The sequence below is a fragment of the Haemaphysalis longicornis genome, unplaced genomic scaffold (genome assembly GCF_048455015.1).
Source record: "Haemaphysalis longicornis isolate Haplotype H1 unplaced genomic scaffold, Haemaphysalis longicornis Haplotype H1 scaffold_12, whole genome shotgun sequence".
NCBI classification, from domain to species: Eukaryota; Metazoa; Arthropoda; class Arachnida; order Ixodida; family Ixodidae; genus Haemaphysalis; species Haemaphysalis longicornis.
In genome coordinates, this window is record NW_027526225.1 from 9,776,703 (window position 1) to 9,789,275 (window position 12,573).

Consider the following 12,573-nt stretch of genomic DNA (forward strand, 5'->3'; position numbering starts at 1 on the left):
GCAACTTGGGGGGAAGAGGGGGAGTGCACTTTTTAAACGGGCCCTGAAAGGCGTTTTGAGCACACTAAATGAACTAGCGCAATCGTTAGATTGGGTCGTCAACGTCACATGTGCCAAGTATTACTCTCAAACAGCCTTTCATTGAAGTTTTTTCTGCTAGAGTATCACAAGGCACGAACTGCACTAACTTTTTACAAGTCATTTATAAATTCTTAGGCTGTTGCATAGATATCATGGAGTGCCGTTGAAAACATCGAATCGAAAAACTAAGCAATCGTAAGGCATTTTCATTATCATGTGAATGCTGAAATTATTATTTTTGTAATCCTAGACTCGGCTTTACACACAATTGTAGAGGCATGGCAAAAGTTGCGCAAAGCAAGGTGACAATCTTCGCACCCAACCAGCCCTCCCATTTCAATCCCCAAGGTGCGCATTCACTACGATTGCAATTTGAATAGCCACCTCCCTCTTGGCATTAAAATTCACTTCAGATAGATAAACCATTATTACTAGCGTGCAATAATAGCCCGTCCCGCTATCGGCCACTGCTTGAATATTTTGCGGCGATGTAGCCTGCGCCGCCACTTCTGCAGTGTCGATCGTCCCATTTCCGCCACTCGCAAGCTCGCTGTCAAAGGCAGCAATAACTCAGCGTTTTATTATAACACCGCAATGAGTCCGAAATTTCACTTCAAGCATGCACCGCGCCTCTCACTGGAGGCCGAAACACGGCGAATTCACGGGCCCCACGTTATTTTTGATGAACTCCCGTTCTTCGAGCCACGCAACTTCCCTCAACAGATCAAACGACTAAATGAAAACCCAGCCACCCCCATAACCAAAACCACAGTAGAAATCGGCGAAGAGCACTTTGCCTGAACCAACGTTCTAGGCCTGAACCACGAGCAACTGCTTCGCCCGACGGCCATGTTTTCCAATATTCACCACACCAAGATGGCGGCGCCCAGTAATGTCGTTCCGGAGATACAGCGCTCAGAAAATTGCCGCCTTTTCATCAATTTTCACCAGTAGTTGGTCGCCTGAGTACACATAGGTACGTATTTTGTCTACAGGACTTTGCAATTGTTTTCCATGGGAAAACTTAAAAAAAAAAAAAAAACTCACAGAATATAACATGTGCAACCCGACATGGTGACCTTCGAAAAAACTATCTTGGGGACAATTTTATGCGGGTTTTTTATTGAATAATCAATCAATTAAACCTTTACAAACAGGATCACCTTGGGGGTGCTGGAAAATAATGGCGTCAGTAAGCATTTTTCCCCACTGAAATGGCAGGAGCGTTAAAATCCCTGGCCCTCAGACTGTTTTGGAGCAGTTTGGCGCAATTTTTGCGATTTTCAGGCTTTTGGAGCAGCCTGGCGCAGGAAAGCAGATTTGTACCAAAAGTGCGCAATATGCGCAGCTGTCTCACCCCTGGATACAGAATGAACAAAGGCAAGACCAAAGAAAGCAAGAGAACATGGAAATCTCTACTTAACACGCATGTGATATTGCACTCAGAAACTGCTCTAAAGGGAACCCGCGGATATCGCCGGGTAGCAAGTTCCAGAGCTCAATAGCGAAAGGAAAAAAACTATACTTAAACAAATCAGTTTGGGAGTGAAACGGCGTAATATTTAGCGCATGTTGACTCCTGGTGTGAACAGAGGGTGGTGTGGCAAACTGCAAATACCTGTGAAGCGACAGCAAGCGCGGCGAATTAATCAAGGTGTATAGGAATTTTAAGCATTCTGAATGACGCCGAGCAGATAAAGTATGTTGATGGATTCCGATGAATCTGAGCTGTAATCTCTGGATAATGGTAGCAGCACAGACACGACAGACAACTTCGATCAAGTGCATCACACCGCCCCAGAACATCAGCAGGTACCTTCCAATAAGTCTCGCTTTCTCTTTGGGCCGTTCCATCGCCGCCGCACGTTGATGTAAACCTATTCGGCTTGTTCTAAAGGTCACAGCTCTTATCTGCAGAGTGTCGGCTTCGTTCGGGCGGGACCACTTGGGGCCGACTGCACAGTGGAGCCAGCCTGCCTTTGCTTCACCGCGTCAGAAAGTGCTTCACGCGGTGGCACGATAGGCAACTACAGTTGAACCTCGATATAACGAACCTCGATTTAACGAAATTCGCGATATAACGAATTTTTTCAAGTTTTCTAATAAAATTTTGCTAAATGCATGTATTTTTGTCTCGATTTTACGAAGTGATTTTGTGCGGCGCTTTCGATTTAACGAAGTCACGGCAAGAAAGGAAGAACGAAATTCCGGTCGAGGCACGTTTTATTTTGCCTCTCAGGCCCTACATTGAAAAAATTCAGTACTCAAATTGACTCTTGAAGGCTAAAATGAAAGAAAAGCGGTGAAATCTACGGTTAACAACAATTAAAAGCGAAGAACGAAGCTGCACAAACCGCTAGCGGTCATAGACGGTTTAATAGTGCACCCACTATTTTGACGTCTCCATCGTTGCCTACGCCAGCGCCCTCTATGCTTAGGCTACCGAAGCCTACTTCAAGCTTTTTTTTTTCTATTTGGTTATCAGCGAGCACAACCTAGCGCAGCAGCACCGTGAGCATTTTGTTCGTGCATCGTTAGGTGAGTCTTGTAAGCAGCATGAGCACTCCAAGAGAAAGAAAAGTGTTCCGAACAAGAGCCTGAGGAAGCTCGGTGAAACTGACAGCCACCGAAGTGTGATGGATGCCATCGATGTTCTGCGGAGGCACGCAGGTGCACACGAATGTTTAAGACCTTGTTAGCGCTGTCAGCATACGAGCGTCACGTAAAGCCCGCCCTGGTCAAGAAACGCCAAGCACTGCTTACGGACTTCTTCACTACGGCTTGAACATCGAGTGCTGGTGGCAATAAATTGCTCTCTTTGAACGTGGTCATCTTCGTTTCACCAGCGTTCATTAGACAGCTGCGGTGCGGAGAAATCAGTTTCGTAAGGGCTCAGTGGGCATAAAAGTAATTGCTTAATCGAATTTGGCCGGAAGATTTTTAATGTAAGCTTTCCGCTTTCCGGATCACGTAAGCGCTGCTCCACACAGCTGCTGCCACACGCTGCTCCACGCGTGTACTCCGCTCAACTCGCAATCATGGTTTTATCTCGAGTGTTGTGGTTGAATCACGCGCCCATACTGCGGAGCCCTTGTACATGAAAAAAGTCTTTCGAAAGTTTCATAGCAGCCTTTCGCTATTGGCCCGCCGCGCCTAAGCCTACCACTGAATGGACGAAAAGAGGCGTAACTTCGAACGAGCACCTCGGCGGGGTGAAGTTCACGGGACATGGACGCGGGTTCAATTGACTAACAGCGGCATTTAGTAGTGACCGAAATGAAAAAAGAAAAAGTGGAAACCTAGTCTGCTATCATATTTAATGAGGCGTTGCGGAAAAAGCACCGGTTTTACGATGACACATGAACTACCGTCGGCTATCCGAATTCCATTGCCCAAGTGTTGAAACTCTTAATTCACACAATTTTCGCGGCCAGTTTTAGTACAAATTTCGCTTTAATTGAAGAGGTAACTACATAGCAGTTGTTGCTTGGCGAGGGCCAAAGTGTTAAAACCCCAATAACTGGTTAAATGAACTGTAAAATCGAAACCTCGATTTTACGAAATTCTCGATTTAACGAAATTTGCGGCCCCAAGTACGACTTCGTTATATCGAGGTTTAACTGTAGTGCTTGTATTTTGGTATGTATGTAAATAACTTTTCTACTTAACAAGCTCACATTTCCAGTATTATTCTATAAGGGCCTTGTATTCAAAGTGTATATTCCAATTTTTTTCTTATGTTTACCGTGTGCAAAGTAACATTGATGTTTTTATCATTTTTTTTTCTTTTTGTTACATTGTTTGTTTTGACAATTTTTTTAATATTTTTAATAAATCTCTTGTTTGGAATTAAAACTGTTCGGAAGCCCTATCCTTCCTCTGTCATTTCATACCTGGCACTTTAGCATCAATCATTTTTCCTGTGGCAGGAAAAAAAAAAAATTTCTTAGACATTCCAAAAAACAACAGATTTTTCCACAGTCACGAAAGCGTTAACCTCGCATCATTGTTCAACTTTAAACGCTCTAAATTTTCCGCCCGAACTGCTGGTTTTAAAATCGCAATACGGCAAGGAAGGCAGAGAATGAACAAGCGACGCAAAACTCACGTTTAACGCAGGCCATCGGCTGCTTGGGCTCCTGCTTGACCACGGCACTGTGTGGCTTCGCACGTCGTTCAGGCACCTAGGGTCGGGGCAAAGGTCATTACCGTGTGAAGGCAAGAAGCGGCAAACTTCATGTCAAAAGGCGGTTTTCAGCACTTCAATGAACATTTTGAGAATTGATTCTGTCCAAGCCACTCCCTACTTTCATTCAAGCTTCACAATGTATTTTGATTATTATAACACTGCATATAGCAGTAAAAAAAACAAAAAAACACGTTTTTTCCCGCGCAAGCAACGCATTAAGCTTACGCGGCGGCTCTGACGTCTGTTCCCACCTTGATGGACAGTCGTTTTGCGACGCCCCTGCAGAAAGACAAGAATCAAGAAAACAACCGGAAAAAAAGATTTTGAGGATGCCTAAGCTTCGCCTTTCGGCAAGGAACACCATAACATTATTGGGCCTTGTCCAATCACACAAAAACTTTCAGAGCGGTAAAAACTTTTCACACTTGCTTGCACACTATCTGTTGGGGCAGTGTCTTGTGACCTCGGGGGTTTCAGTAGGCGCCACTAGGTTGCGCTAGTGGATTTTTTGTTCACGCCGATTTTTCGCTTATGCACAACAACGCCAATGAACCCAGCCTTTCTGCGACACAGGCCCTTAATGCTATTCATTATGAAGGCGTTGAGGGTGCCAACTGAGGGTGCCAACAACATCTCATGGCTGTTTTGACCCCTTGTTTTGATTTTTAAAATAAGAATGAACTTTGCTGCACTCTGAGGGTTTTGATTCATCGCTCTTGCGACGCAATTGAAGGCACTTGACTTTCACAGATGGACAGCCTCGACAAGACAGAGGTGGGTGTGGTAAATTATAGATATTAACAGGAAACAAGCAAAGCTTGTAATGTTTTTTCTCTGTGAATGAAGCCTTAATGTCACACGGCAATTGAAGATTTGCGAGTTTTGAAGACTCCCGGTGGAATTCATAAAGAAGGAACAAATGAACCAATGGCTCGTCACGTCTGAAGTTACAAAGGTCAGGGCACTTCAAAAAGCAAGTGCTTGCAATGTTCCCCGCTTCAGTTTAAGGCCACAAGGGGATTAGATAAGCAAGCTCATGAAGCGCAATGTTATGGCTACAGTTGCATGCATAACATAAAGTGCCTGCTGCCCCGTATGAGATGCTAAGGTTTTTTTTTAAATCTGCACCGCAGAGTTGGCATCAAATTACTTTTCTAATTTTTTAAAGTAAAACGGCCTGTGTGTTACAATCGAGATGCGCATTACAATCGTACAAACATGGTATATTACACAGTGGGAGTCTGTCTACACTAGGTTTTATTAGGTCTCATAGGGGACTTCTGGATTCTCATTCGTGCAATCTGGAGCTCAGTCTATCCACTGACAAGCTGTGTTTAGCTGCTCCACCAAGCACTTCACAGATCCCTTATCAAGTCACATTGCCTTGGAAGAAGCAAATTATCTGAAGTTTGCCCATTTAAACACCCGTTCTTCGGTGATAGCAGCGAGCCATGTTTCCACCCAAACAAAACCGTGATGATGCACGAGCCAACGTTTATAGATACTTTTTCAGTTTCGGAACTGCGCCTTCCAAAGCGGGCGCGAGTTTACCCTAGGCGCTGAGAGGGCGCGCCGGTCGCGAGTTGCGCTGTGTCGGCGGCTGCGGCGGCGGCTCCGGCGGCAGCGTCGACGGCGTGCGCGGCCGGTCCGCTGGGCTCAAAGTTGCGGTCGCGGTGTAGTTGCGTGTCTGCTCTACGAGTTTCTTATTTTCGCTTGCGTTTGTCTTCGCCCTTGTGGGTGAAGACATGTGCTGGGCTTGGCTTTGGCCTTGACATGTGCTGGGCTTGGTGCAATGCCGACTTGCTTAATTCGCAGTCGGCTGTACGAGATTTTACAGCCCACTTTAGCAGTGATGCTTGTGAGGAGGCTGGACACATGCCTCGTGCATGGGGCACGTGCCCTTTACAATATGTACAACTGTGAGGAGGAAGACGGAATGTATATAGATCCGCATGCTAAAGAACAATTATTAAAACAAAACAGACTAGTGAACAAAAACAAGAATTCTTAATGCTGACAATATAACCGGAAAACATGCAATTCAAATATCAATACAAAACTTCCTAATTTATCCAGGATTCTGGGTTAGCTTTAACCGGCGAAACAATTTGATTTCTTCGGAACAACAAAGGATACACGGATGTCTTTCATAAAGAAAGCATACAGTTGCTTCGCATGGCTATCAGGAAATATCATTCGTGCTGCAACGAATTTGCGCGATTGGCATGGCAAGCGAAATCGTGTGCCCGCTTGACAGCTGTGTACTGCTACATGAAAACTCATTTAAAATGCTGTCGTTCTTATTGGTATTTTACCCCCCTCTAAAAATCTCTGGGCGTACGTACACCTCCTTGCATAATAGGCCCGTTTCAAATAAATCACGAACTGGAATAGCGCAGCAACAACGTTGAGCAACTTCCGAGAACAGTTATATTTCTTTTCGAGTACCCAACCAGAGCTAGCTGGTCACAACCCGAGATGCCGGGCGGAACGTACGTTACGGGAGGGCCGGTTTTTGCATCAGGGCAAAGGAGTCCAACAGCGAAAAAAATCACCTGACCACCAACCCTACGTAACGTGTTACGCCATTTAGATTTTTTTTTTTGCTTGTTTCCTGAGGGTTCTTATTTCTCTGCCATTCTTTTCTCTCTCGCGCGCACGCGCTGCGTTTGCACAGCGTTGACGCGCGCTCCGGCAAGTCGACGTTCTCATGTGGTGCTGATTATTCTTCTCCGTGCCTGTTCTAGGTTCATGCGCACCGAGCTTTTCTTGCGCGCTGACATCCCGGCGCTCACATGCAGTTTCAGTTATGTTTTCCTTCCGAGCGGAGCAGGACGGCGAAAACCACATTTCCTAGTTAAGCGCTCCGCATGTTTGCTGTGCGTGCGTGGGTGGGCGCACACATCTGGAAATTGTGTACATTCTTGGAAGCCAACTGCTACAATAAACAGAAGGCAATAATTTTTTTTTTTTTTTGCTCCTTGTAGTGGTTCCTTTCGAGTCCACTCCTCCATAAGAGCATGTACGCGTGCTCCAGTCGGCTGAGCTCAAAGTTTCGGCGTAGTTGCGCGTCTCTACAAGTTTCTTCCTTTCGTTTGTGTTTGTTTTTTACCCCTGTGCGCGAACCTTTCCCTTTCAGTGCGTTCAGTTAGCAACGCTATTGAACAGTGCCGATTTCACCGAGGATTTCGTTGGCTCCGTCAATACATTGTGTGTTTTTTTATAAGCCTGGCTTACCGCAATGCCAACCGCACCTGGCTGTACGAGCAGACACAGAAGCAACACTCAGAAGCGTCACTTTTTAGCGCCGCCATCAGATCCATATTTCCCCGCGCGGTCAAAGAGCTAAGGAAAGCGCGCAAGGCATGTGGACTTCATTTTCTCGAAAAGGACGTTGCGAAGAAGTATAGGTATCATTAACGTAAAGTCGGCGCGATTGACCGGGCTTACACTGAAGGAAGGTGCAGTCTCCGATAACTTTCCCAACTTTCCCAGCAACTTAATTTGTTGCGGAAGCAGATTCGGCGGCGATCCCCGAAAAAGACAAAGGCAGCATGTGCGCACAAGCTAGGTGATTACAAAAGGAGCTTGCCCATGGAGCGACAAGAGGAGTTGTCCAACTATGAGGCGCCTGTTCCCCTGCAGTGCACCGATTTTGCTCAGATAGTCGAGAATAATGCGATAATACGGCTCCCAGCCAACTGTATAACGGCCGCACTCGAAAAAAAAACCGAACCAGCGTCGGCAAATTGTTTTTTACGCGGCCGGAATGAAAGCGGGGGCGTTGTTGTGAGGCACGATACCACCTATGTTGTCCACAAAACGGAAAGCTGCTCCAACAGTCGTGTGAGGAAATATCATTCATGATGCAATACATTTGCGCAATTGGCATGGCAAGATAATTTGTGTGCACGCTTGACAGCCACTGCTACGCGAACGTTCATTTTAAAAAAACACTGTCGTTCTTGATATTTAAGCCACCGCTTCGAATCCCCGGGCGTACGTACACGACTCCTTGCATAATACTGCCCGTTTCAAATTGATCTCGAACTGCAACGGCCGCAACAAAATGATATAACAGCTGCGAACAGTTATTTCTGTTGCAGTACGCAGCCACAAGTGAGGACCGGTGATGCCGAGCGGAACGCTCCCCGCTAGCAGACGACGCTCGCTTTCGTAGCGCCACTCACAACCGCAGCGCCGCGGTGGCGAGAGTCGCGGCCGGCCGCCTTCTCTCCATGGCCGCGGCGGGGAGATATGGAACTGAAAAAGTATCTATGAACGTTGGCACGAGCTGCACACGCCTTTTGAACAAATCATAGTTGTACGTTGTTTTTGCGGTCCTTTTAAGAGGTCATTCGCATTTCACATAAGAAAGAAAGAAAGAAAAAAAAAAAAAAGTCGCATTTTTACTTGTGAAAATCGTTTGTCACTTACCGTTCGGTGTGCAGACGACGAGGGACAAGCGGCTGACGAAGAGACCGTCTCCTTGCCACTTGACTTCTTCCGGGGCGGCTCCACAAAACCTCCATCTTCCGACTCGACCCGCTTCTTCAGCGTCGAGTTCCAGTGGTTTTTAATCGCGTTGTCCGTCCTGCAAAAACACGGACCGCAGCCTTCAAATCACCTCGAAACCACTGTCAGAAGGGGTCAGAACAGCACAGCACGCAACCACATGGCGAACCGAAAGGCTTCCTTGTCTCGCCCAACAAACAACCATACAACAGCCCCATCTAACTCTCCCCGCAAATGAGCCAAAAATGACGCCTCCATTTGAACTCCAGCATGCAAGGTCGTTGGGGCAACAAGATGATGTCAGTAACCAAAATTAAATGATGGCAGTCTAGGGGTCAGCAACACTTCGTCTAAAGAAAAGGTGTCCATGTTTTTGTTGTGTTTGTAGTTTTCCCGAGAGCTGTAGCCACACTATCGGAGCATACTCCAAACCACGCATACTGGTCGGATGATATAAACAGACTACGTTTCTTGGCTTTGGTTCCCTCTCAGGACAGCCGAGACTGGCGGCAGTAACTGGGCAATGGGCAAAGTAAATGAACAGATACCGATGCAGAAGCACCGTCGCCTGTGCTTACCGTCCGGGCAACAGCTTGGCAATCTTGGCCCACTGGTTCCCCCACATCTCGTGATAGCTGAAGATGATCTGCTCCTCCTCTTCCGTCCAGGCGCACTTCTTGATTGCGGGGTTCAAGTGGTTGTGCCACCTGCAAGAACACGTCCGTGCCACACTTGCAAATAGTATCTTGGGAGGGGATGTAGACATCTTTTTAAGCAGACTCCAAATACACAGATGGTTTTCTTCAAGGGGTCGTGAATAGATTGCAGCATTGTTCAATTTGAATGAAAAATAACTTGGGAAGTCAGCTCCATTTCAGCCATGAAGGACGTGTTTTAAACAGAAAAAACAAAAACTATTACAATACTTTCAAATTTTGTGCTACAGTGACAAAATATGGACAGGAGTGATGCAACATGAGCCGGCAATAAGAGCGTACCGTATTTTCGCGCGTATAACCCACACCAGAAATGACAAAATTTCAGGGGTGGAGTAGAGGTGCAGATTATATGCGAGGTATACTTCCTTTGGTGCAGCTTCACCGCAATGCACGTTGGGCCGTGATGCCCCTACAGCAGTAATAGCGACTAAGCCACTGTTGTCCCACTGACAGTGCTTATTTTGCACACACAGCTCCACAATATACCAACCTGAAAAAATGTATGCGGCAAGTCATTTAGTTACGTAGTCAGCTAGGCAAGTTCTTTTGCGTAAACAAATGTCTAGTGTTGCTTGAGTAGTAGTACCTTTGGTCCATTCTTTTATGTGTAAAAAATGCAGGCAATATGCAGGGATATATTTTTTTTATATTTGTCAACGGAAAGTGGGGGTGCGGGTTAGATGCAGAGGAGGGTTATACGCGCAAAATTACGGTAGTTATCAGTGTATTCACTGCATGTTAGCATTCAAGTGATAGAATCAAATCAAACTAGTGGACCATCTACAATTGGCCACCCATGTTTCTTGGCGGCGTTTCTTGGTCATGTTTCATGTTTCTTTGCACAAACTTTCCACCAATTGCACAAACAAGATTTTCTGATGTCATAGGGACATCGCCGAAACGTGGCTGGGGAGTCAACACTGCTTTATCTGTTTTACTTAACATCTCCACTATTATTTTGAACTTTGTGATAAAATTGGTATGAATGCTATTAAGACAAAGAAGTCTTTTTAATGAACCATCCCTGTATTTTGTCTCCTTCGCCCTTTAAACCTCCAGGTTGCAACAATTTCAGACAAAGGCGTCCCTTTGTGCTTTTATTTTTTTTAATTGCCAAGGTTTTGTGTTATTTTTTTACTTTAACACGTGTCTGGTATATTAGCAGTATTAAGTCCAAAACAAGACTTAGCAGTGAGGTTGACAACAGTGAATAACAGTGTGATTCTGGCTGCAAGAACAGTTTGATTAGTATTCCAAATTTCAATTTTCAAACAGCACTACAAAGACAAAGAGGCATTCGCTATCCACTTCTACTGACACTAACCAAATTGACAACTCCCATCTCATACCTTTTACTACACTGCACCCAGACTGTGCTGTCTAAGAAACACCAATAGACAAGCTGCTCTGATACTGCAGACGCAAATTTCGCTCAACGAATCTCGTAAATTTAAAGACAGAAACTATGTGAAAAAAAAAAGGTATACTAGCTTGAATTTGTGCTTGCTTTTGTTTTGTTTTGTGTGCCAAAGTAGTAAACAGCAGGTCGTGATATCATCCACAATAGTGCGACCAAATCGTTTGGTATCACAGATAATAAATACACAACGGTTGTAAAAGCAGTGTGGGCAGGTAACAGGAGATAAATATTATGTATACAAAGGCAAAAAAAAGGGGGGGGGGGCACTGATTTTCTTCACAACCTAACCAACAAAAGTTACACAGCCAATCAAAAAGAGGATAACGTCCATGTGCACCCACCTTTCTCTGCACTGCTTGCCAATACGCCCCCTGAGGTGCTTCGCAATGAGGGTCCATTTCTTGGGGCCGTACCTTTTCACCAGCTCCACCACCTTCTCGTCTTCCTGCACCGAGAAAAGCAGGAAACGCACCACACAGAGGTGATCAGAATACTCCCACATCTACACCCTTTCCATGAGGGAGTCAACTGTACACTCACATTAACTCCCCTGACTCCACCAAGCCAAGCACAAACTGCACCAAGCAATAGGTGCTGAAATACTCCTGCATTGACACCCTTTCAGTGAGGGTGTTTTTTCACTCATTTGCATATTTACTCCCATACGCTCCAAAGGCTGCATTGATCCTGAAGTGACATGTTCGACGATCACCATTGTCATTCTGCTATTGGCATTCCTATATAGAAATCGTCTGAGGCAAGCAAAAGCATATGTGCTTGAACAACACCAGCTGTGATAACAAAACTGCTTAACTTGATATTACTGCACCGAGCCACATTCAGGAATAAAAGGTGCAGATGGTGAAGGGAAAAGGCACAAACCAAGGTGTTCGAACAAAATGATATATATATATATATATATATATATATATATATATATATATATATATATATATATATATATATATATATATATATATATATATATCGAGAGAGAGAGAGAGAGCTATATAGAAAGGAAAGAGGTAGGCCTGAGATCTTCAGTCTGCTGCTTCACAGTGAGGAAGAAAGGGAACATAAAATAAACAAAAAAGCTATGAATGTAGAAAGCTTGAGAAATAACAATGAAAGCAGCGAATGAGCTACGTGCCCACAAGGAATGTCTAACAACAAAATGGAGTATTGATTGATTGATTGTAGGGTTTAACGCACCGACGCAACGCAGGCGATGAGGCGCACCGTAGTGGAGGGCTCTGGATTAATTTTGACCACCTGGGGATATTTAACGTGCGCCGAAATCTCGTACACACGGGCGTTTTTGCTTTTCGCCTCCATCAGAAAAGCGGCCGCCGCGGCCGGGAATAACTCGCGACCTCGTGCTCAGCAGCGCAACGCCTTAGCCACTGAGCCACCGCGGAGGGTAGCAAAGTGGAGTAACAACAAGCTGCCAGTGTGATGCACAGCATAGGTAATGCCCACATTAACGACGGAATTTCTTTTTAAATCCTCAGTACTAGACAGGTCAGTCAACTGTTATTCAGGCACGTTTTACTGAAGCACCTTTAGGGCATAATTTCATTTCTTTAGCATCGGCGCGCACGCCACAAATCTCCTCTCACAGAGACCAACTGTCCAAGCTCAGCAATTAT

General features: G+C 45.3%; 1 protein-coding gene across 3 annotated transcripts in view; it reads right to left on the reverse strand.

Annotated features, from left to right (window-relative positions):
* The window catches only part of LOC144162408 (myb-related protein B-like), a 79,283-nt gene that overhangs the window by 19,268 nt on the left and 47,442 nt on the right, over positions 1–12,573 (reverse strand). For 2 of the 3 annotated variants that reach the window (XM_077692921.1, XM_077692920.1), the window contains exons 4-8: positions 11,266–11,369; positions 9,364–9,492; positions 8,708–8,864; positions 4,496–4,549; positions 4,190–4,265 (exon numbers count right to left, since the gene is read on the reverse strand). In XM_077692921.1, coding sequence (XP_077549047.1) covers positions 4,190–4,265; positions 4,496–4,549; positions 8,708–8,864; positions 9,364–9,492; positions 11,266–11,369 — 520 coding nt within the window. The remainder of the gene's footprint in view (positions 1–4,189; positions 4,266–4,495; positions 4,550–8,707; positions 8,865–9,363; positions 9,493–11,265; positions 11,370–12,573) is intronic. The other variant, XM_077692922.1, reaches the window with a different exon arrangement.